The sequence below is a fragment of the Gymnodraco acuticeps genome, unplaced genomic scaffold, assembly GCF_902827175.1.
Source record: "Gymnodraco acuticeps unplaced genomic scaffold, fGymAcu1.1, whole genome shotgun sequence".
Lineage (NCBI taxonomy): Eukaryota > Metazoa > Chordata > Actinopteri > Perciformes > Bathydraconidae > Gymnodraco > Gymnodraco acuticeps.
In genome coordinates this window covers 1664749-1691407 of record NW_022991091.1, presented here as the reverse complement: position 1 = coordinate 1691407, position 26659 = coordinate 1664749, and the positions used below count along the sequence as shown (strand labels likewise).

The window sequence follows — 26659 nt, the reverse complement described above, 5'->3', positions numbered from 1 at the left end:
TCAAGAGTTACTTGGACTCGTGAATTGGTAACTTGACTACAACACTGTCTTGAATGTAGGTGCATAATATGACTTGTGAAGAAGGTTAAATACAAAACAATTAAAGCACTTTACATAATAACACATGCTATCTAAAGTGATCTACAATCATATAGGAAATAACTTTTAAAAGTGAAAACATAAACTCTTATTAATAATAAAACAAAAGCCCATTGATAGATCTAAGTATTGAAGGCATCCCACCTCGGCCGCCACTGCGTCAGGCCGTTGTGTCCTTGGGCAAGACACTTTACCCGCATTTGCTCCTGTGGGTAATGTCCGCAGTAATGACTCTTACATGTCTAATATGTGTAATGTGTAATTGTAAAGCGCTTTGAGCACCTGTAAAAGCGCTCTAATAAAAAATGTAATGCATTATTATTATTATTATAAGGAAGACAAGACATGTCGCCTGGGGTAAACACTATTTATAATAATATTTGATAAATCCCTCTCGAACACCAATTGTTCAATCACAGCTTAGCAACTGTAACTAGGCTTAGCAGGCTTCTTAAGCTTTACATTTCTCCATGTTAAAGCAGCATGTATGTCACTGATACGCTTCATTTATAGGGTAGATTCAACTATGCGTATGTCTATTCAAAGCATAAATTGCAATCGTTGACATGTACAGTCTGTCAGTCAGTCCCACAACATTCCAGGCTGGAATAACTCATCACATTGGAATGAATCAAATAAAAAAAATTTGTTTTCAAAATGTACAGATATCAAAATTATCAAGCGGATAAATCCTACTAACGCAGTGGTTCTCAAACTTGTTCTGTCATTCCCCACTTTGAACAGGTGGCCCTTTTCAAGCCCCACCTGTTCCTCATCGCTCAAATAAAATGGTAGGCCAAGCTTAAAATTGTCAAATGTATCGTTCTATAACAGGGGTCTCCAACCTTTTTTAGGATGAGAGCTACTTTCAAAAAATAAAACAAGTCGTGAGCTATTTTTACTCCTTTTTAGTTTTTTGCAGTGTATATATTAGCACATTTTAACATTATGATATGCTTACCTTTAACCTTTGTGTGCTGTTTGGGTCTGTGGGACCCGTTTTCAGTGTTTACTAAAAGAGAATGTATTCAATTTAATTAGTTTAACCTGCTTTATTTGGGGGTGGACCTCACATCCTCCAGGGCAGGGGTTCCCAAACGTTTTGTTTATGCGGACCACTATTTGTTATCAAGGATTTTCGCGGACCACCTCATATACAAACCGTAAAAATAAGTACATATATAAACGTAGAGTTAAAACGCCAATATTTTCTTATAGTTAATTATAGACAATCAAAAGTAAATTGAAGCCTATCTGATACTTTTGTCGCACGTGTGACCGGTGTCTGTAAAATATAGCCTACTCAGGGGTGGATCTAGAAAAATATTCATGGGGTGGCAAGATGGTGGCAGAAGATTTTGAGGGGTGGCATTCCCTGGCAGAAGTATATGCTGATTTAATCGCAGTCATATCAATTAATGTTAACTTGGAAATCCACAATATTAATATTTGAACTCAATAACATTAGGTGACATTATTGTGGCACATCAGTGAAGCCTTAAATAGAAATATATATATATATATATATATATATATATATATATATAAGATGACATAATTGAATGCATTTTAACTGAACAATAACTGAATTAGTTTGTTTCACTCTTAGACCAGGGGTACCAAATGTATGCAGTCTGCTGCAATAAGTGCATTAATTAACTGTCTCATTGATGTTTGTCTGAATTCATATGATAATATTAACAATCATATTATTATTATCAGCTGTCAATCACTGTTATGATGCGGCGATTACCATTCTTTTCAGCAAAACGCCTCACAAACTGATTAAGATCCAAAGCTTTAGTGCGTTTTGATTCAATGATGAGTACAGCCAAACTTGACAGTCTCTTTGTCATTGTAGACCGCAAATACCTTGTTCATTCCGTCTACAGTATTGGGTCTGGATGCTTCTCGTTTTGCGCCGTCCCATTCAAATCAAATCGCCAATCATATTTCCACGCTCGCGCCAGGGCCGGGGGAGGGGTTACAAGGCTCGTGTCTTGTGCTGCATTCACTTGCACTCGGACATTAGAGATTTTCTCTCATAAATGTCCGATGAGCCCCAACGACCACCTGCCTGATAGAGAAAGAAAGAAAGCTAGGAATCTCCTCTTTCCAACAGTGTATACAACTCAAAATGTTTCTTCGGGTCAATGCGACTGATTTCGATAGAGCAAGTCACATATGAGGTAGTCCCCGAAAATCCTTGATAATAAAAAATGGATTTTATTTAGCTTTTTTCCACGGACCACCTGCAGTACCCTCGTGGACCACCAGTCAGATTTCTTTTTTTAAATATTGAAGTTAAATGCATCAATCTGGTGCACTTTGAGCACACAATGAATTTATGGAACAGCTCTCAACACTCAGATGAAAGGGAGCTGTATACTTTTCAATAATCCAAACATCTTTAGAATATGAGGGACTGCGGATGGAAATTAGCTCAAAGCTAAATATGGCACTGTTACGCTTGACACATTTTTAATGTTTTAAGTGTTCATCACTGTGCATTGTCCCTGCCAAATAAACGATTAAATGAATGAAATGAAATATGATCACAACCAATAACAAATCATTTAAAGAGCCTGTGACACGAGTTTCCCCCATCATCCAAACCCATCAATTTGAGTAAATATTGTCCCCTTGAAAACCGTTACTGAACTGATTTTGGATATTTGTACTTTGATAACCATTAATCTGCCCTTCAATGTTGACCATTTTCTGGATCTTCTCGGGGATTCTTCAAGTCCCGCCAAATTATGTGTGATGTCATTGCGGGCACAGCGCTCCAGCTGCACCGTTCAGGATCCCAGCATCTGCATGTAAACGCACGATGGCGCACACAGCAGCAAGCTCAGACAGCGATGACAGTTTAATTTTGAACGTGTCTGAGAGCTCATATGAGGCTGAAGGATCGGTTTATGTTGTATCTGTTAGAAGTTTAGGAATTAGGTGCGTCAATATGGGCGATCATACGGTCATGTAGCCAGTGGTGGAAGGGACTAAAAATCATCCCGGGACTCTCAACCGGTCCACTTCGGTACCGCTAGTAAGTTGTCAACGGGGGGAGTGGGGGATGTCAGGGGCGGCGGGTGCTGTAGGCTAGGGAAGGCTAAGCCTTCCCAAATATTTGTGTCACTGCATCCTGGTAAAATACAAATATAATGTATAATGTCTGTGTCTTTGACATTAGCGCTGCTAGCCACCTGTGCCCTGTACTACGAAGCCAGTTCAACATACCCTGGATATGTTTGAGTAACAAACAAACTAACAACAACAAACTAACAAACGAGATCTCGCTAAGCGGTCCTACGACGCTGGTTATCAACTCGGTAAATCAAGCCAGGGTTTCTCTCACCAGCTGAGAGCGCGTTCACGTGAAAGGAGCGGGGTTAGCTACATTTGACCAATCACAAACAGGGACAAGTGTACTGACAGCGCAGCGTCATACTTCATTAATGAAAAGTAAACTAATATTAGACAAATATGAGCTTTAAACATCCATGACTTAAACATATAATCCAGGATACAAGCCACAGAGTTGCTGCAAGGTGAATACAGAACTAGTTAAAAAATAACTAGGCCTACCGAGTGTTTGAAAGCGTATAGTTTTATGATATCACTGCCCCATCTAAGACACGAGTGGATCTGACTTTAATTATTTGACTCGAGTGTTTCGTCAACATAATGTGTTGCTTAAAATAATACTTCTGCATACAGTATGTGACACTGTAAGTGTTGCACGGCCAGATACGGCTGGAGAAGCTGACTCAGATAAGGATATATATGATATTATATGATCGATGATCTGATTGATGATGTAATGATAAGTGCGACACGTCGGCGTCTTCTCTGCATACGGCAGTTTAAACTGTATTTCCTTTATCCTGTAATATGACTTGAGAGATTTAAACTCCGCACACTGAGTTGATCTCTTTTCTATAGATGCCGGAGGCGGGCAGCGTCAGGTAAAAAAAAGTTATTTAGCCTTCCCAAACCTGAGCCTCACGCGCCGCCTATGGGGGATGTGCTAGTGACTTATCCGACCGGCCCACTTCAGTACCGGCCCATTGGGATTCGTCCCGATGGCCAGTCCGCCACTGCACCCAGCCCACGTAAACTGTCAACGGGGGGAGCCTCGCTGCGGGGAAACGGTGGACCTGGTGTCCCGATCGGAGTGGGAATAATAATAATAATAATCCATGCATTTTATCCATTAATTTCCCCAACATTGTGGTAAATAAACCGCACGTTTAATCCATGTTGGTGTACTACAACTACAAAAAGCATCGGTTTGTTTTCTCATCAGGAAATGCAGACCGGCTCAAACGATTTTTAATCATCATCCTCACGATCATTTAATGTATCATATGTTCGCCAAATTGACATGAAAGCACTAATAAATGTAGTTTCATCCACTTGAGTTTACAACTACAAAAATAATCGATTTGTTTTTATATCACATCCTACGGGAGGAAATTCAGCAGCTCTCACTACCGATTTTTAATCCTAATGTAATCATCATCTTCACCACGATCATTTATGTTTATGTTCGCCGAATTGACATGAAACTGACAAATATGAATATACTGTAGTCAACTTCATTAAAACGTTATTAACGTGCCTAAACTCAGGAATTCACAATTTCTACCCGGCATGACAACACACTTTGTCCGTGTTTGGCTCTCTTGCCGCACAGTGAAGCGTTCCCGCATTGACGTCACTTCCGGCTTCCCCCAAAACTTCAAAATGAGTCGAAGGAATTTCCCCGCGATGTTCGAAATTATTGATATTTATCGGAACGGTATCGCACCTTTTTTTTTAAACTGACGGTTCGAGATGACTAGTAGCCCAATATTTCATTGCACAACAGTTGTTGGGATGCTGTCACAGGCTCTTTAAACTTGTTTATTCTTATCTTATGTTACCTAGTTAGCATTCTTTCTTTTTATTTATGCATATTTTACTAATCACTCCCCTTTTAAACAATTTTTTTACTGTCCTATAGTTAGTAGCCTACACATTGGAATGATTTGAATCTTACTTTATTTTTTACACCTAGGCTATATTAAATGGATAAAGGTGTGCTCTCTCTGTCTCGCTCGCTCACAGAGGCTGTGTGCTCCTCCGTGGCGATGACGGCTTGCGTTAAAAAATAATAATAAACATAGGCCTATTTGTAAAGTGGGGGGGACACAAACGGGATTTCAAAAAGTGTCGCGGTTAAACTCCTTATGAAGTGGTTAGGTGCCGCTCCACGTTTTTTTTCTTCCAAGAGGCAAACTCTGGGGAAGAGCCGGGACGCCAATACGGAAGTGCCACACACTGCAGTTCATATATTGGCCGATAGGCGATGGCTGCAGAAAGGAGCAATTTCCATAGACCCCATGTTAAAATGCCCAATTTTACAGCATAAAAAAACATGTTTCTACCCATGGATGCAATAAATATTATTATGGATATAGTTAGATCCCGCCTTCATGATTATGAATCTGTGAGTGAATTGTTTTCTAACACGACCCTTTTATTTATATTAGGTCTTAAGTGTTTGCATAAATTAGGGCGTGGTCACATTGAGTGACGGCTCTGTCAAGTGACTGCTGCTGTAAGCTTCTTCTCTCTGCTAGCTGCTCCGTGAAGCTACAGGGACTCTGCCTGCTCATGTTTGTTTGTTCTTCATGCTTATATATCGGACTATTGTGACTCGCTCTGCGGTTAAAACAGACGGTGCATGAATGCGGTTTTGCGGTAAGTGAAATTCGAGTACTTTATTTATGTGTTAATGATTTTAATCAGACAGCTACGTAATGAATGTTAAGGGTTAGCGTGTAAGCGAGTGGTAGCTACATCGGTGCTAACGATGCTAATCGTAGCCTGCAAGTTGAAACCATAGACTGTATATATAAAGATTACAACAAAATAGACGCTGTGAAAGTCCACCGCCGTTGTGAGTCTCCGGCTGTAACCGCCTGCGAGGACCCAGGTTTGATTCCGGCCTGAGGTCCAAAAAATGTATTGAAATTTTTTTTTTAAATCTCCCGTTCATCGCGTCCATTCGCGACCCACCTATCACATCTCTGCCCCACACCGTGAGAAACGCTGAACTAAGGTGACCCCTGGCTTTTCCTCTAGTTCCCCATGAATCTAACATTTGTACTTATTGAATAATTGTATATTAAAAAATACCTGAAAATACAAATGATATTCCTATTATCTTTAGTTGACATGTTTACAAAGCCACTCCTTTATCTGTAGACTTAAAGTTTGGTTTTGGTTTAGTTAACACAACATATATAATTATATAGATTCACAAAGTATGTTTTTAGTGAGGACATATATTACATTTTGAAAGTTTTAAGATACACAGGGGCTCATACATATTTTGTAACACCCTGATTTGTAGTCCACCAACATCGATCAGAACACCTTTTTGTTAAGGTTTCTCTGTAATCCTGAAATATTTACCTTGATTTTACACATTTTACCAATGTGTTTATAATGTTGAGAAATAGTCCAGTCTTTTTTTTATTACCTTTTCCACCAGTTTTCTCTGTGTTAGTGGCACTTTGAAGTTTACTGTTGCATATGGATGATGCTTGTTGATGTTAAATCAAAAGGGGTAAGCTGATTACAGTTACAGACATCGGAAAATGACTTCAAAGTTAATTAATGGAATCATTAAATGTCCTTAACGAGGAAGCCTCTGGGCTTAGTAGAGAGGAGATCTAATGGAAAATTATATTTGGATATCCAATCAGTGACTTCACCCCCCCGCCCCTATTGCTTCCTTGTTGTCATGTGTCAATGTGTACACAGGGCACACTTCCATGCAACAGATGCTTCAACTCATAAATGCATGTCCATTCATCTGGTTTCTAAAGCCAAGCGTTTGTACATTCCTGTTTTCTAAATGTTGTTATTTACCAAAATTGGTAGACATTCACAAGTCTGATTTCCACTATTACAGGTAATAAAAAATAGATCTAGGTCTTCAGGACTGTCCATTAACCAAACGGCAGAGAACTAGCAGAGATTCATCAGTTGTTTTGGATTGGTAACATTCTCCAACAAAGCCAAAGCAGCTGTCATTATGCCAGACCATTATGCAGCTATATCATTAACACATCACATAAACTGATAAACCATCATTAGCAGTGATATATTTACATTGCTTATATTGAAAAATACTGGAAGGGCATATAACTGAAAATTCTTCAGTTATAGCAATGCCTGTGTTTCATCATAAACACAGGGAAGTAAATAAATATCTCCAGTGTAAACAATAACAGGGTTCGTACGGTGCTGGAAATCCTTGAAAATGCTTAAAATTCTACGAGGTGTTTTCAAGGTTTGAAAAGTGCTTGAATTTTGGGAATGGTGCTTGAATTTGGGATAAAGTGCTTGAAATTGGGATAAAGTGCTTGAAATTGTAAATGCTTTACTTCACTTTTTAGATTAAAATAAAATAAAGAAGTCGGAGCGAGCTTAATTGCTTCGCTTTTACATAAAACAGCTCTGCTCCGGCCTTCACGCGCTATGTGCGTGACCTGCAAGTAATACAACTGTTAAACAAAACCATGAGGTTGTACATGTGTGATTGCAACTATATTTCTGTGGATGTTTAAAAGTTAAATGGCAACATACTATTTTCTAAGGACAGGGTCTTTTTATGAGATATTTTATTTATATTTATATATTATATGGACTATGGTCTTACGATATGTAAGATATATTTTTGTATTTAGTTTATTGCTTTGAGAGGCCTTGCCTGCACATTTTAACAAATTATTTTATGGTAATGTCCTATCTGTTCGTTAGGAATTTTTGCCATATTATAATGTAACAAAAAACAGCTAACTTGTTATTAGCCTAGTTTCGAAAGAGAATACGTTTTCCTGCCTCCTTACTATCTGCAAACTTGGCTCTTTCTAAAGTATTTTCACAATATTTCTGAAAGCTACTAGGGGCTATGCTGTGCTGGTTGTATAGTCAAGAGAGTGTTGTTCTAGCGAAGCAATGAAATCACCCACAAAAAGTCCTATTGGAGAGTGATCTCAGAGCTAAGAGAGCTAGGGTCATATGAATAACCCGAGGCACAGTTACGGAAGCCGCTTATACAATGTGTTAGATGTTGTGTTTGTGAGAGAGACATTCTTTTGTAAAGCACTGAATGGAGCTTAAGGTTAGTTAACCTGGCAAAGAAAAAAAGGAAGATGTGTTAGCCTGCAACGGTTTTACAATATTGAAGAACAGCGTGGATGTGGGGTGCTGGCGAAGGTCTCTGACCGACTTATTTGTATTTATTGCTTGAGTATTATATATAGGCTTGGTGTGTTTGTGGGTGATGGAGAGGGATAGTTGATCCAGAGAGGGTGAAGATGGATGGAGGCCTGGTGGGCGGCAAGCTGTTTGTTGTGTTTAACATTAGGAAGGTCAGAGCTTTGAGGAAGGGGCCTAGGAGCAGATGGAGGTAAGAGATGAGCGTGAGGGGGTGGGCGAGTGACCTCCTCACCCTCGCATCTGTCTCTCCTCCTACTGTCTTCCCGCGACTATTTTTCTTTTACTTTGCAAAAATTAGCCAAATGCAATACCTCTAAATGTATTTGCACGGCTTAAATGAAGGAAATGCAGGTCTAACCTTTTCTATATACCTGATCTCACTTGTATAAAACTGCCTATGGACGCAGGTAGTGGCTGCTGGAAATCAGACAGCATGAAGAAGCTCCTCTTCTGAAACTCTTACATCTGACCAATAAATCGCAATGTATTTGTCAGCACAATATGCACATGTGCTTTAAACGCATCCAAACACAACTTGGACCATGATAAATAACACAGAACACACTTTGTATTGTTAGTGCAATGAAATCCTTTGAATCAAACGCTAATATTTAATCAAAAAGCAATAATCTGCTCTGTCCAGTCTTTCATCCACTGCTGCAGTGTTTTACACAAGCAAGTTTGGCTAATAGCGAATTGTAGACAAGTTCAAATAACAACTCTCTGTATACAGTTGACCTGTTTAGCTTAGATTAGTTGATCGATATATTGATTGGAAATGTACAGTATATTAAGCTTTGCCATTAGTGGATAGATAAGTCCACCATAATATCTCTCACTTTAGAGATGCTGTGCTCATTGGATGAATCCTTATGTTTTTGGACCCTAATAACGGCTAATGAACCCTGTGATGCACAGTAGAAGCTCATTTGAAATGTGTCATATAAAGGATTACATTCACATAGGAGAATAAGTAGTTTTATTTTTTTTATTTTCATACAAAGCTCACCCTGGACCTGAATCAGAGAACATTACCGCTATCAAGACTGCATCATCACAGAGCTGTACCATGACCCAAACAAAGCCACGGAAATGGACTCTTTAATCAATTTCTCTCCTCTTCCAGATGTAATCATTTTATTTAAATAGGAATAACTACATTGTTTGGATGTTACATTGTCTGTTGCTCACAGAGAATATCATTCTGGACAGGGACCTGCATTTAGACCCCGAGGCAGCTCTTAGGATGTGAATACACATTAGCTATCACATAGTAACATACTGTATAGTGTATGTTTCTCTCTTTGCCATTGAGTGCTGTGATAAAAGCTCAAATTATTTCAACTTTGACCTTGGTTTCCACTGGCTTTCAAAGCGCAACCAATGAGGAACCAGCTGTATGCAACGTAGCCAGAAGCAACAAAGGCAACGAGGTGAGGTTACCATAGAAACCAAACCGCCTGGCTGCTTTCACCTCTACACGGGTCTGTGCCCTTCATCGCGGCGAGGGAAGAGAACATTTCCTATCAAGTGAACACACTTTGAAAGGAAAGACATGAGAGTAGTATCAATCTTCTCCACTCTCTACAAGAAAGTATTGAAAAAAATTGATCAAGTACGGTGAGTTTCTCCACATGAGTTCTACGACGTGTCTTGATCACAATTTGTGTATGCAACTCAGAAAAAAAGTGAGATGAGAGAACATTTGTGAATGTATGGGCATAGATATGTCTCGTAATTATTTGTGTGAACATAAAAATAATGTGTGTGTAAATATGTGATTTGTAAATGTAAAACAACATCCACAAATGCATTTAAAAGATTTGCAAACTCACAAATAAATGTGCAAGTGTAAAACGGATCTGCAAATACGCTAAATATGTTCACAAATAAAAAAAAGATCTGTGAATATCTCTTTAACATTTACACCTTTCGATCAGGCATTTGTGAATCCATTTTGTATTTGTGGACCAAAAATGCGCTTGCGGATCTCAAATCTCTGTTCGCGGATCGTCTTTTTACACACACGGAATTTTGAGACATATTTTCCGCCGGTCTCGGCTAAAATCTACTCGTGTCACTCGGTTATTTTCGGAAACCACGTGATGGCCCGCTGTTGACGACATTTCCGCATGATTTCAAAGTAAGAGCATGATGGTTTGTTTAATGCTCTGTTTTTGTATTATAATGAACAGCGGAACGTTAGATGCATTCTTCATCACCATCACCATCATCATCATGTTATAGTGATACAGTTAGTTTGTGTTATTGGTTCAATATAGCATATATCGAGCACTTTCGTTGATGTTGAAGTGCAGGCTATACGCCACTTTCGGGTCCCGGGGGAGGAGCTGGCAGCGAAGCAGCCCAGATAAAACTCTTTCTTCATTGTTTGTTGTGTATTCAGTCAAGCGGGTCGAAGTTACAAAGCACTTCACATCTTATTAATCGGCCTAATTTTACCTTACCAGTGCAGTAATAAAGTAATCTGTAGAAAAGCACCGTATTTAGGTCAGGGTTATGGTGATGAAGAATGCATCTAACGTTCCGCTGTTCATTATAATACAAAAACAGAGCATTAAACAAACCATCATGCTCTTACTTTGAAATCATGCAGAAATGTCGTCAACAGCGGGCCATCACGTGGTTTCCGAAAATAACCGAGTGACACGAGTAGATTTTAGCCGAGACCGGCGGAAAATATGTCTCAAAATTCCGTGTGTGTAAAAAGACGATCCGCGAACAGAGATTTGAGATCCGTGAACAGAGATTTGAGATCCGTGAACAGAGATTTGAGATCCGTGAACAGAGATTTGAGATCCGTGAACAGAGATTTGAGATCCGCAAGCGCATTTTTGGTCCACAAATACAAAATGGATTCACAAATGCCTGATCGAAAGGTGTAAATGTTAGAGATATTCACAGATCTTTTTTTTATTTGTGAACATATTTAGCGTATTTGCAGATCCGTTTTACACTTGCAAATGTATTTGTGAGTTTGCAAATCTTTTAAATGCATTTGTGGATGTTGTTTTACATTTACAAATCACATATTTACACACAAATTATTTTTATGTTCACACAAATAATTATGAGACATATCTATGCCCATATGAATGTGACAATATATCTTAAACCACTTGAAGGTGCTACCCGAGAATAAATGTGTCGTACGAGTTTTGCCCTAGTGTGTCTGTGGTGTTTATAAATAAAAGCAGTAGCTGTGGCTGCTTCAAAACAGTTGTGATTTTGATGTGAAGTTCATCTCGCCTTTAGCTTTTATTTGAGAGTAAGAATTCTGCAGCTCTGAATGATAGGAGAAACAGGATACTGAATGTCTGCCGAAGGTGTGCACCAAAACAAAGATCTAGCACTTAGGAGTTTTGTAGTGAAGCCATCGTGCAGGAATCTACTATTTATCTCAAGTGTTCCACCCACTCAGAAGCCTTGAGCTACACATGCTGTGGTCAGTCCATTTTCTCCCTCAGTATGAGTGTCCTTCCATGATTTAAAAACACATTTCTCTCCTTCATACTGTGTCCCTCTAGACCCTGGAGAGAGGAAACGGGAAGCATTAAGTTCCAGGGGAGAAATAGTCCTCATATTGTTATGGCCTTGATGAAATCAAATGGGGTGTTTGACCATTGCTTCTGCAACAGCAGGAACGTTGGATGTTGAACACGTGTGTGTGGGTGTGTTTTTAGACATGTTGCTGGCAAGTGCTCTGGCACTTGCCAGCCAATAATTGCGCATAATTGCATCCATTTGTGGAAAAGGCAAAGATGAACATTAGTGAGTTCTGTGACACGTACTGCAAAGCGTTCGTCACCTCAAGACTAAAGACAGGCTCTTAAGGCACGTGATGTCAGGTGGCATTTGTTGGTTGCCATGGTGATCTTGGCCCCTGCATGTGTTAAGCTGTGGTTTATACTAAATACATCAACATTATTTTCATTAAAAATAAGGTGGGCGATTGACATTGGTTTTCTTGCCAACAGAATTGAGGGGAAAAAATAACAATAGGCGCTTTCACACTGCGGTACTTTTCCCACAAAGGTTCACGTGAACTTAGTTCATGTGAACTCTTTTATCGCGTTCACACCAAAAAGAGCCGGTACTAAAATTAGTTCATGTGAACCTTTTTACCCCTACGAAAGTCCCTGCTAGAGAGCAGGGACTTTCGTGCGGCTCTCTTGTGAGAAAAGAGCTACATTTCTGATTGGCTGGGCGGATTGCAAACCACGCCCCGTAAAACTCCCAAAAAGTGTTGTGAAGCCGCCATTTTATTATCCTCGCATTAGCATTATTAGCATTAGCCCAGCGCAGAAACGCAGAGAGACTAACTTATGGCAACACAAAATAAAACATGGGAGCGGTGGAGATGAGGAGGTGTCGGCGTTCTGTCGATTTACTCGGAAGGCTTCAGTAGAAGCTACTGGGACTCCCAGCAGCTTCTACTGAAGCCAGTCCCTAACTCCGGGGACTTCCGGCCGGGGACTTTGGGCGGCAGTATACGCCGTGAAGTGGTTTGCGGCCTGCCAGTAAACCCAAAGCAGAAGAAGAACAAGTCACGTCAGCGGCTTCATTTGCCTAATCCACCCCCACGGACTTTTTACAGTGTGAACGCGATCTGTACTTAGTTCATGCGAACTAAAGAGTTCACATGAACTTTGTGGGAAAAGTACCGCAGTGTGAAAGCGCCTAATGAATCCGTCCAACTCACAAGTAGTGCTTCTGTAGCCCAAGCCTGATATTGTATAATTCATTTTTCTGTGCCACTGTTGTCTCCTTTTTGTGTGTGAATAAACACTGCTGCTGTAAATAATGGGTGCCAGTGTGTATTAATCTGTAGTTAAATGGCTACAATTTCACAATATACTTATTTTTGAGTAACATAACCTCTTAAAAAATAACTAGACTAATTATTTTAGAGATGGACCAACACATTGTAGGTTTTGGTCTTTTCATAGGATTTGGTCTTTGTTGAAAAAGAAAGAGGAAGGCTTCCCAGAAGAGGCTTGAGCGAGTAAATAAAGCGGCATCAAACAAAGAGGTCAACAAGCATCACTCGTAATCTGTGTGATTGTGTACCACTGTTGATTGTGCTGCTGTGAAATCACATCCCCAAAATGCTGACATTTACTCCTACCAGCATGAACTGAGAGAGAACACAACCCACTCAGGTGTTTCAGTGTCCGAACTTTTAGATTTATTTGTATTAATCATTGCCGTTTTAGAATGAGCTGATTACCGACAGAACCTTAAAACTACACAAATACATGTGGTGTATATTTACACTCCATATAAATACATCTTTATATGAAGTCAATTAATAATTGCTTCAATTTTTTACCAGCATACCAAAAGTGTTGGCATTCCAATCCTAAATCATTAAATATCGTTTCTCTAAAAGCACAACTTAAATTAGTGTCGACATTTAAATGATAATTGAATGACTCAGTTTCTGAGTAACCCTTACATGTAACTGGTTTGCCATATAGGAGAACATTAATCACACAAGAAAAGCACAAGCAATGGTAATGTGCACCGTGTCATAATCACATTATCTGCAGTTGGCGCTGACTGACGGGTGATCCTGCTGTGCCGGCGTCATACCAAACTGACGTCTTTTCAGATGATGACGCTTCAGAGGTAAAGACGTCTTTATCGTGTGTCTTTTCTTTGCATTTCGCCCTCTCGTTTTCAGTGGGAGGGATTGACACAAAAGGAAAAGATGCTAGTGAGGGAAGTGTGAAGACAAGGGAGGGAATTACCATGTATTCCCAGAGGATTCACCTCACAGGATTTCACACCAAGGATACTCTAGTGTTTGTGGAAAATGTTAAAATAAGTTTGACAGCCTCTCTCCTCCTACACAGGTCTGGACATGTCAATCTGTTCATTATCAATGACTCGCCGCCTGCTCGTTGACCTCTACCACTCACTGTAGACTTTCTCTCTCTGCTCTTTTTGTGTCTATCTCTCTGCTGGGATTGCTAACTGGAGGGTGTGAAATGTTGCGGCTTCTCAGACCTTTTATTTGTCCGGATACAAACAATGCCAAATCATACTTACTGTAAAACAATGCACAATAGGCTGAGCCGGTGCCAATATAACGCCAACGCTCGCCAACTGGACTCATCGCTCTGATTGGAGAGGAGCAGAAGAGGCATCAAATGGTTGGGGGTTGGACAGATGAATAATTTGATAAAGTACATTATGAAAGAACAGCTTGAAAAGTAATTGCAACAAATACAAAAAACCATGTTCAAGGTAAATCAGAAATAGCTGTGTGTGTGTGTGTGTGTGTGTGTGTGTGTGTGTGTGTGTGTGTGTGTGTGTGTGTGTGTGTGTGTGTGTGTGTGTGTGTGTGTGTGTGTGTGTGTGGTGTGTGTGTGTGTGTGTGTGTGTGTGTGTGTGTGTGTGTGTGTGTGTGTGTGTGTGTGTGTGTGTGTGTGTGTGTGTGTGTGTGTGTGTGTGTGTGTGTGTGTGTGTGTGTGTGTGTGTGTGTGTGTGTGTGTGTGTGTGTGTGTAAACTATAATAAAATGTGTATTTATTTTTTATTCTAATATGGTGAACCTGTCACAAAGTCTTTTGATTGATTTTATTAAAGATGGAGTAGGTCATTTTGGAGAAACCAGCTCTAGTGCGCTAGAATTAGAAAATACACAGCTGGAAAAAATCTGCCACTTCCTTACAGAGCCCCTCCTCCAACACACACGTGGGCGCACATGACCAATGAGGGCACGAGATAAGTTTGTGCACAGATGGAAGGCTGACAGGCAGGTAGGCCATCCAGTTATTTTAGCCGGGCCGGTTAAAATGATTGGTCGTGCTTTTTACAGCACCACGGCTTCCACAGAGGATATTTTTTCATGGATTTTTTGTCAAAGCACTTCAGATATTCATTGCTATCGGGACGTTAAGAGCATTCCATGGAATATAACAAAAAGTGTATCTCGAGCCGGTTTCTCAAACTTACCTACCCCACCTTTAAGGTTTACTATAAACTTACTTTACTTTCATAAAAGTAAAATACCACAGTATAAAAATACTATTAGAAATGAAAGCCATGCATTTGAAAATCTACTTGGTTCAACAGACATACTGTCCAGCATGGGAGGTTGGTGCAGTGGTATCATCTTAGGGGTCTCTCCAAATTGTCACAAAATATGAAATGATGAATGAGGTAGAATCTTTTTCTTTTTACTATAACTGGATAGTTTGACCTCTTTTAGACTAGTATTCATAATAAAAACACATGAGGAAATTGTTTTATAACTGATAACTCAAAGTGCTAAACCAGACTTTTAGGGTTTAATCTAAAACATGTTTAATTGAATAAGCTTCTTGTTTTTTTTATGTGACATTTTATTCTGAAAAGCAATTTAATACCATTATATTATACCTCAAATCTATCGCATAAATATATTGGATAGTAGCATGAAATTGAAATAATGCAGTACCTCAGTATGAGGTACTACTGAACAAACTCTTAGTTAATTTCCACTGATTGATTTGACCAGATTAGTTAGTCAGTCCCCGAGTTATACATTCTCGCACATCCCACAACATGTGTTACATGTTCATCCACTTTATTCAGCTCTTTGTAGAAGCACCACTGCAATTACAGCTATAAGTATTTTGAGGCCAGCCGTGCACACCTGGATGTAGGTAATTAACTTCTTGACGATCCTCTCCTGCGGCGCCCGATTAGACGGCGAGTCGTTGGTTAATTACAGTCTGCATGTCAAAACACAGACTTTCAACAAAAGCCTGACCCTGAGCCCGGCTGCCGGCACTGTGAGAGCAGTGGGTTGAGATGCAGTTGAATTGCAATGCAACATACAGTATACATTATATAGTGATTTATTTTGAATATCAATCTATTCTCAACGAGAGGCTTACAAGAACTATATGTAGTTTAAGGGCTGTGACTTATGATTGTTTTTCAATAGCGAATCATCTGTGGATTCCAATTCAATCAATAATTCTTCCTTTTTCAGATGTTGGAAATAATACATCCACATCGGGTTGTATTATACAGGAATGGCACAAGAATATGATCTTACCAGTTAAATACAAGCTATGGCTCCACTACTTCAAAATATTAAAACATATGATGGTTGAAACCCTGTTCTTGAGGAAAGATAATGGACTGAACAATAATATGAACGCAACACTTTTGTCATAGCGATTCCAAAGAAGGTCTCTAAGGAATGGATTAATTTGTTTAAAAACATCTAGAGAAATGCTGGCCCATCATGGAAATGTAATTAAACTAGGATGGAACCATTTCTACACTAAAAATATAAACGCAACACTTTTTATTTTTGCTCCCATTTTTCATGAGCTGAGACCAAAGTTCAAATCTTTCTATGTAAACAAAAGGCCTATTTCTCTCAAATATTGTATACATTATACATCTGTGTTAGTGAGCCGAGATAATCCATCCACCTCAAGATGCTGATTAGACAACATGATTATTGCACAGCTGTGCCTTAGGCTAGTTACAATAAGAGGCCACTCTGAAAGGTGCACCTTATCACACAGCACAATGCCACAGATGTCGCAAGTTTTAGGGAGCGTGCAATTGGCATGCTGACTGCAGGAATGTCCACCAAACTGTTGCCCGTGAATTGAATGTTAATTTCTCTACCATTAGCTGTTTCTGAGAATTTGGTAGTACATCCAACCGGCCTCACAACAGCAGACCACGTGTAACCACATCCGGCATCTTCACCTGCAAGATCAACTGAGAGCAGCCACCCAGAAAGCTGATGCAACAATGGGTTTGCATAACCAAAGAACTTCTGTACAAACTGTCAGAAACCTTCTCAGGGAAGCCCACCTGCATGCTCGTTGTCCTCAACGGGGTCTTGACCAGCATACTCACAGTACATGTCACCCACTGAGCATGTTTGGGATGCTCTGGGTCGGCGTATAAGACAGTGTGTTCCAGTTCCTGCCAACATCCAGCAACTTCGCACAGCCATTGAAGAGGAGTGGACCAACAATCCACAGGCCGCAATCAACAACCTGATCTACTACGGGAAGGAAAAGGGCCTTTTTATTGTGAGGCACACCTGTGCAATAATCATGCTGTCTACTCAGCATCTTGATATGCTACACCTGTGAGGTGGATGGATTATCTCGATAGTGCTCACTAAAACAGATTAAGACACATTTGTGAACAATATTTGAGAGAAATATGTGTTTACATAGAAAAAGTCTTGGCCCTTTGATTTCAGCTCATTAAAAATGGGAGCAAAAACAAAAGTGTTGCGTTAATATATTTGTTCAGTGTAGAAATGGTTGCAGCCTAGTTTCATTATATTTCCATGATGTGCCCATCAGCATTTCTTCAGGTATTTTTTTAACATTTTACATTATATATAGTGTTATGATTTATTTTAGGTTGCACTATATGATCAATGTTTTATATACTGAATTCTATAAAATAGACATATTTAACAATAACCTTTTGGACATACATTTTTTACATGCCACTTTTTATGACATACTTCTCTATGACCTTTTTAATTACACATTATTGATTACTTTGTGTGGTTAAAACCACGGCCAGTCATAAGTATATATCACTCTTTTCACCCCCCTCCCTATAAACGGAGTGTGTCTGGATCATGAGGCAGCCGTTGACTCACTGTCTTTGTTCTAGATGGCATCAGTCTGGAGGGGATGGTGGTGCACAGAGCGGAATGCAGACCGGTCGTCAATGACAACTACATGAAGCTGAAGAAGTGAGTTCACTTTGAAATTGTTCAGCTCATGAGTTACAATACTGCCATGCTGCAAAGAACGGGAAATACACTGAACACAAATATAAATGCAACACTTTTGTTTTTGCTCCCATTTTTCATGAGATGAACTCAAAGATCTAAAACATTTTCTATATACACAAAATAACCATTTCTCTCAAATATTGTTCACAAATCTGAAAGAATCTGTGATAGTGAGCACTTCTCCTTTGCCGAGATAATCCATCCCACCTCACAGGTGTGGCATATCAAGATGCTGATTAGACAGCATGAGGCTGGCCACAATACAACACTATTATTCCACTCACTTGAAATGTCCACTATCTGTATTGTTACAATGAATGCACAGCAGTTGTGACTGGCACCAGATGATGCAGAATATGTCTATTAGTAAGCTCCTGGTATTTAATGAAAACCCCATCTCCCCCCTGTGTTGCAGCATTTCTGTTACAGTAAAAGATCAGACTAACTATTGATGGATTGTTTTTATAATCAGCGAAGATTATGAATAAACAAATGTCAGGGCTGCACTTGTTGATTTTTAAATGGCCCCCCCCCCACTGGACAACACAAAACATGTTTGAGTGTTTTGAATTAATCTTTGTCGAGAAGTTTGACAAGCAATTTGTGTGGACCAAATACTTGAGTCCACTCTGCCTTTTTAAATGCTTTCTGTCTCCTCTTCATCGAAATCCATTATCACAGCGAGTTGCTATAGCAACCGCATCACAGTGGCAGATGCACTGCTACAATACAACCCAAGGCAAAACATACAACACAGTTGGCTTTATTGTGTGAGAGCGTTTCTGTCAGCCATCAAATGAGTCCGACACAGTGCAGAAAAAACCCTTCTAGGACAGTTTTAGGAGAACTTCCCCACATGTTCCTGACTGTAGATACAGTGGTAATATGGAGCACTCAACACATGCATTTGCACATTGGAATAACATTGTTGTGCTTTAAGACGATTTAAATAATATTCCTTATTCAGAGAGTTGTTTTTCTTCACCGAGTGACATTTGTACTGATATATTGTACTTTGTTAATTTTTTCATGTGGTCAGTTTGGATTGGATCAACAAATGGAGAATGAAGTAGGACTAGGAACTAAAACATAGTAACGGATCGTCTCGTAACCTTCGCTGTTTGTATGGCCGTCAATTTAAATACAAAATGTGTAATGACCAGCTGAGGAACAATGGGTAAATAGAAAGCAGAGCAGCTGCCATAACTGGTTTGTTTAGTTTACCCTCGAGGTGCTGACAGTTGTCTCCGTGCCAACAGCCACATCTGTCAACAGAAATCAAGTTAGATCACAGGAAACACAAATCAAAGTGTGTGTGTGTGTGTGTGTGTCAGGCTGCAGCTTCAAGAGTCCACCAAGCCGCAGCGTTTGTCTCAGCAGCTGGAGAAAGCCGTCACCACCATCTTCAAGCCTGTGGCCAACCATGATTTCAACGTGAGAACTAATAACAGGAAGCTACATTTATTTATATAGAAATGTGTGCTTGTGTGACCCATTTGATCAAGTGAAATGCATTAATGGAGCTTGTTGCAAGGCTGAGCTGCACTTGCAATAAACATGAATATATAAACTGTCATTCAAAAGCCTCATTCACCGAATGCAAAAACATTTTTTTCCAATCGACAGCTTTTTATTGTGTTTTAACGATGGAAGTTAAATTATCCAAAACATGTCAAACATACGGTCTCTGTTATGTGACAGTTTAAATGGCATCTGTTGAATATATTGAGAAAAAATACCCAGAATTCCTTGATTCAAGCCTTTAAAATACGATTCATCTTTTGGTTTCCTGTTTTGGTGAACTGACTTTTTCCATTTTTTCTGACTTTTTCATTTTATTAAACTAGAAAAAGATCAACATATTAATTTATGATGAAAATAATCCTTGTAGTCGTTGCCACCTTAAGAAGTTCTCTTGTGGTTCATCTGTGTTAACCCGGTTTAGGATTGGAGACCAATCATTTGAAGCAGAAAGCTTTCTGTACAAGCAGCGCAGGCGTTCAGTTCACTCTCCAGGCTGCAGTCGGAGCCTGGCCCCCAGGGATGATAAACCCCAACCAACAGGAGAAACCGGCCCCTCGGTTTTTGCTATTTTTTTAATCCATCTATTGTAGGGGTGCACCGAATGGGAAATTCTTGGCCGAAACCGATACCGAAAATAGGAAACAGTTGGCCGAAAACCGAATGCCGAAAGCCCGAAAATGATTAATAGAAATATATATATATATAATGTATACATTTTTTACCAATTTTGTTCAGCTACCTGATTATGGAAATAGACATGATTATGGCAAAACTTAAATAATAATCACTATTATGGGTCCATAAAACATTTATTCAGCACTTTTGAATGCATACAGTACATTTATATATTTCATGTATTATTGCTAAAAAACATGATATCGCAGTCTTAGTGTCGCCAACTCGTTTCTAATATGCAAAGACAACAAATGCGTCTATGATGTATTTTCGATCAGACGAGATCTCTCTCCCCCGTCTGTGTGCGAGGGGGCGGGGCAGTTTACACACACGCAGCTGCTACATGCAGCGGAGCACACTGCGGAGATGGCGGAGAGAACGCGCTCCGAGGTGTGGTTAAACTTTACCCGTCTCGATGTGGAGAATACTTGTTACCATAAGTGCAATAAGAGTTTAGCATGTAAGCACGAGCAATTTGTCTAAACATTTAGCAAAAGTGCACCGCATGCAGACGGAGGAATGTACCGGGTTCGACCGTCTTTCTAGCAGCTCTGTAGCTCCATCACGAGTAACGTTTCCACGTCAGGTGTTATGTATGCTAGCAGCAACACACGGAGTTAACTACATGATACAAACATGGGTTAATGATTAGAGGAAACTGAGTTATTTAGTTTGTTAAAATTTCAGCTATTCTGTTTACAGTCTGTCATCAGATTATTTAATACGATTTGTGAAAGGCTCAGGGCAATCTCGATGACAAAGGTCAATGTCCCCCCCCCCCCTGTGAGCCAGCCGCGAGCATGGTCGCCGCGTCTTTATTACGTCATCACAACAACACGTTAGGTTACCAACGTAAGCCTGTTCTGACATTCGGTGATATTTTTCCAGTGCTAAAACCCTTTCGGCCGAAAGGGCCTTTTTAACCATTTTCGGCCGATAATTTTCGGTGGCCGAATATTCGGTGCATCCCTAATCTATTGTAAATCCGCCAAGAACGGTTTGAATTGTAAACACTGAGTCAGTAGTACCACACAGTAGAAATATGGAACATATCCTTCAACCTTAATCCTGAGTTTAACAGAACTGGATTATGATCAAATTGTGAATCAAACCAAAATGATCTCATTACCGTTAGAAATACAAGTGTCATTTTTATAGGTTTTAGTATCAGTAGTAGTAACACTCCTTTTGGTTCTTAGTTGGAGCACGATAAGAAGAAGAAGTCCGAGGGGAAGATGGTGAGGGCCGAGCGACAGGTGGTGTTGGACATGTGCTTCTCTGCCTTTGAGAAGCACCAGTACTACAACATCAAGGACTTGGTGGACATCACCAAACAACCTGTGGTGAGCAGCACAAACACACACAGACTACACCTGCCCACTATCCACCTTGCTTTGTTACATTTGACCAAATCGCCCACGACAAAGCGCTCATGCCTGTTCACTCTTTTGTGGCTGAGATTTGGGCTATCATGGGCGCGCACGCGGGATGAATCGATACAGCGCCGTGGATGCGCTCCAGCAGAACAGCGCTGTGTAGGTGCTGATGAGACCTCCAGGCCCTCCTCTCGCTCTGATTGCATCTGATTGCATAACCACCGGCTGAGTAGGAGTCAAACACAGCAATACACTCCAAACCATCGTTCCTCTCCTAAAGCACTTGGCTAACACTCAAATTAACTGAACTAAAGTAACCGAAATGCCCATTATGAAAAGTCTTGAAACACTGGTGAAAATCAGGTGTAGTGGGCACTTCCTGGTCAGCTCAACAGAGACACCCAGTGGCCGCTCTCACACACTGCGCCTGCTCAGGGTGAACTTTACATGGAGCTGTCCCTTCAGAAATGAAAGCGGATTGAAGTCAGAGACTGAAGTGGGGGGGTTGCAGTGAAACCACCATGTATTATAAAAGAAGGTGAATCTCATCTCACGTCCAGTACATGCATCAGAATATACTAAGTACCAAGACTCAAATTATTCATTTCTATATTTACTGATGCAATAATATGTGAACAGCACTCTTAAAGGTGGGGTAGGTAAGTTTGAGAAACCGGCTCGAGATACACTTTTTGTTATATTCCATGGAATGCTCTTAACATCCCGATAGCAATGAATATCTGAAGTGCTTTGACAAAAAATCCATTAAAAAATGTCATCTGTGGAAGCCGTAGCGCTGTAAAAAGCACGACCAATCATTTTAGCCGGCCCGGCTAAAATAATTGGACGGCCTACCTGCCTGTCAGCCTTCCATCGGGGCACAAACTTATCTCGTGCCCTCATTGGTCATGTGCACGTTAGTGTGTGTTGGAGGAGGGGCTCTGTAAGGAAGTGGCAGATTTATTCCGGTTGTGTATTTTCAAATTCTAGCGCACTTGAGCTGGTTTCTCCAAAATTACCTACCCTACCTTTAACTATATAGCCAGTAAAGGTGGAGCTATTATTATATACTTTAAGTACTACAGTAAACCTGAATCTGTAACAATGTAAGAGCATAGGTGGAAAGTACATTACTCAAGTACCATTTTAAGTACTTTTAACGCTATTGCTATACTACATTTTATAAAGGGAAATCATTACATTTACTCCACTACATTAATGTAATACTTACGCTTTAATCACTTTTCAGATTTGAAAAACAGTTTAAGGTACAAAGTAAACCTAAGTTTACCTTTATCTAGTTATAATTCTACTTCAAACAAAAAGTTGTTAACATCAATAACGTGTGTGTATCAAATCCGTCTGCAACAGAAGTAAGATTTTGAATGCAGGACTTCTACTTAATTTTTAGAATTAGGTGAAATCTGAGTTAAAAAATGTTATCAGTCAAATGAGTCTTTGACTTGATCGTGTAGTTTGTCTCTTTCTTGGCAAGTAATCGTTTGTAATGCTTGAAGAGGTCCTGACTTATTTTTGCAAAAGTATATGTGCAATATGATATGACATTTATCTTTAAGGTACTTTATGTAGAATTGTAGTCTGTTCTGTTGTATGCAATCAAATGTCCTATAGGACGGACATAAAGCAGTTGGTTTATCACAATCTGTTCATCCTGTTTCTCTAGACCTACCTGAAAGAAATCATGAGGGATATCGGGACGTACAACAGCAAGGGGGCTCACAAAAGCACCTGGGAGCTGAAGCCCGAGTACAGGCACTACCAGTCTGCTGAGGAGGAGGAGGAGGAGATGCAGACGGCCTGAAGCAGGGCACAGCTTTCAGGTGTTGGTGACGCCCTGAACACAGACGTGGAAAAGGAAATGCTGATTTTGAGTTAATGTTTTGAGTTAATGTTTTGAGTTATTAGCAGCTTCCACAGCACTTGAACATAAAGGTGGAAAATAAAATAAACCACATGATTTACCGCTGCACGCATCCGTTTTCTGGTTGGTCAAAATGAAGTCAGATATTCAAACTGAAAAGTGAATGTTGCTTTCCTCAACCAGTGGAGGGATGTTATACATTAACTCAGTTCTTTGATGCTTTATACTTAATTTTACACTAACTGGCTACTTCATCTAAAAACAGATGTTAGTATGCAGTACTTTCCACCTTCTAAATAACGGTGTCACCAACTGGTGTCATTGTTATGGGTCAGGAAAAACCCAACACACTGGATCTGATCGTCCTTACGCCAGGCTGATGACCACAGGATTAAAAAGTAAAATGCAATACACTGATTTACAAAAGAGCCAGCCCATCAGAACAGTTGGCACTTGTGGTAACGGTCTGCAGTCACAAACCCTGTAGCGAGTAAAACTCTAACTCTAACATTTTCTATTAACACAAAATAACCATTTCTCTCAAATATTGTTCACAAATCTGAAAAAATCTGTGATAGTGAGCACTTCTCCTTTGCCGAGATAATCCATCCCACCTCACAGGTGTGGCATATCAAGATGCTGATTAGACAGCATGATTATTGCACAGGTGTGCCTTAGGCTGGCCACAATAAAAGGCCACTCTGAAACGTGCAGTTTTGCTTTATTGGGGGGGGTCTGGGGGGGGTCCGAAAACCAGTCAGTATCTGGTGTGAGGGGTAGGGGTAGGGTTAGGGTAATGTTGTGAATCGAGTGGCCCATGGTGGTGGTGGGGTTATGGTATGGGCAGGCGTATGTTATGGACGACGAACACAGGCCACTCGATTCACAACATTACCCTAACCCTACCCCTACCCCTCACACCAGATACTGACTGGTTTTCGGACCCCCCCCAGACCCCCCCAATAAAGCAAAACTGCACGTTTCAGAGTGGCCTTTTATTGTGGCCAGCCTAAGGCACACCTGTGCAATAATCATGCTGTCTAATCAGCATCTTGATATGCCACACCTGTGAGGTGGGATGGATTATCTCGGCAAAGGAGAAGTGCTCACTATCACAGATTTTTGAACAATATTTGAGAGAAATGGTTATTTTATGTATATAGAAAATGTTTTAGATCTGAGTTCATCTCATAAAAAATGGGAGCAAAAACAAAAGTGTTGCGTTTATATTTTTGTTCAGTGTAGAAAATACCTCGTTGGGGATTTTTCTTTTTCCATTGTTTACTTCTTGGGTATAGTGCCGTTACGTTTGGACCAATCCGAACTCTCACACACTCGGCGGGAGACCGAGCTGGCTCACTGGTGTGGATCGGCGAGACAAAGAGACACCGGAACTCTGCCTGGGCACAAACTCCCAGGCAGTTATGATTACATGGCTCTGAAAGTAATCCGAATACAGTTACGTGTCTAAAAAAAGTAACGTAATCAGATTACTTTTAGATTACTTTATTTTTCCATCACAGATGAGTATGTTTTGGTGTACAGGAGACACAAAAAGCAAAAGGACACTGAATGTGTTTTTACTGTTTTAATTAGGGATGCACCGAATATTCGGCCACCGAAAATTATCGGCCGAAAATGGTTAAAAAGGCCCTTTCGGCTTTCGGCCGAAAGGGTTTTAGCACCGAAAAAATATCACCGAATGTCAGAACAGGCTTACGTTGGTAACCTAACGTGTTGTTGTGATGACGTAATAAAGACGCGGCGACCATGCTCGCGGTTGGCTCACAGGGGGGGGAACATTGACCTTTGTCATCGAGATTGCCCTGAGCCTTTAACAAATCGTATTAAATAATCTGATGACAGACTGTAAACAGAATAGCTGACATTTTAACAAACTAAATAACTCAGTTACCTCTAATCATTAACCCATGTTTGTATAATGTAGTTAACTCCGTGTGTTGCTGCTAGCATACAAAACACCTGACGTGGAAACGTTACTCGTGATGGAGCTACAGAGCTGCTAGAAAGACGGTCGAACCCGGTACATTCCTCCGTCTGCATGCGGTGCACTTTTGCTAAATGTTTAGACAAATTGCTCGTGCTTACATGCTAAACTCTTATTGCACTTATGGTAACAAGTATTCTCCACATCGAGACGGGTAAAGTTTAACCACACCTCGGAGCGCGTTCTCTCCGCCATCTCCGCAGTGTGCTCCGCTGCATGTAGCAGCTGCGTGTGTGTAAACTGCCCCGCCCCCTCGCACACAGACGGGGGAGAGAGATCTCGTCTGATCGAAAATACATCATAGACGCATTTGTTGTCTTTGCATATTAGAAACGAGTTGGCGACACTAAGACTGCGATATAATGTTTTTTAGCAATAATACATGACATATATAAATGTACTGTATGTATTCAAAAGTGCTGAATAAATGTTTTATGGACCCATAATAGTGATTATTATTTAAGTTAAGTTTTGCCATAATCATGTTTATTTCCATAATCAGAACAACATTGGTAAAAAATGTATGCATTATATATATATATTTCTATTAATCATTTTCGGCCTTTCGGCCAACTGTTTCCTATTTTCGGTATCGGTTTCGGCCAAGAATTTCCCATTCGGTGCACCCCTAGTTTTAATGGCTTATCAAGAGCACAACTGAAACATAACATCTGAAACGATGTAACAACATAATTATTAATTAACTTTTTGGGGATGCAGCTTGGGATGTGAGGAGTGAGGGACACGGCTTCTGTCCTGCCAGTGTTGGCAGGACATGAATTAAAATGTCAAACTCAGACTTCATTTTAAGGACTTAAGCACCGGATTGGCAAAAACAGGAGTGTGCACCAGTCTGCATTGATCTATGTATTCATGTCTGTGACTCTCACAGTATCTGCTGCCCACAGCTGTTTTATAGAAGGAAAACCTCCTTCACTTCATGAAATCTCTGCAGCACCAGGAGGCAGCGGGAGGGTTAACTCAGCCTCTGAGAAGACGAGCGCGCAGTCC

General features: G+C 40.2%; 1 protein-coding gene across 4 annotated transcripts in view; it reads left to right on the top strand.

Annotated features, from left to right (window-relative positions):
- The window catches only part of LOC117560067 (general transcription factor IIF subunit 2-like), a 71119-nt gene extending 47374 nt beyond the window's left edge, over positions 1-23745 (top strand). For all 4 annotated transcript variants that reach the window (XM_034236824.1, XM_034236825.1, XM_034236822.1 and 1 more), the window contains exons 5-8: positions 18060-18141; positions 19518-19617; positions 21582-21725; positions 23443-23745. In XM_034236824.1, coding sequence (XP_034092715.1) covers positions 18060-18141; positions 19518-19617; positions 21582-21725; positions 23443-23580 — 464 coding nt within the window. In that variant the 3' untranslated portion in view covers positions 23581-23745. The remainder of the gene's footprint in view (positions 1-18059; positions 18142-19517; positions 19618-21581; positions 21726-23442) is intronic.
- The last annotated feature ends 2914 nt before the right edge of the window (positions 23746-26659 follow it).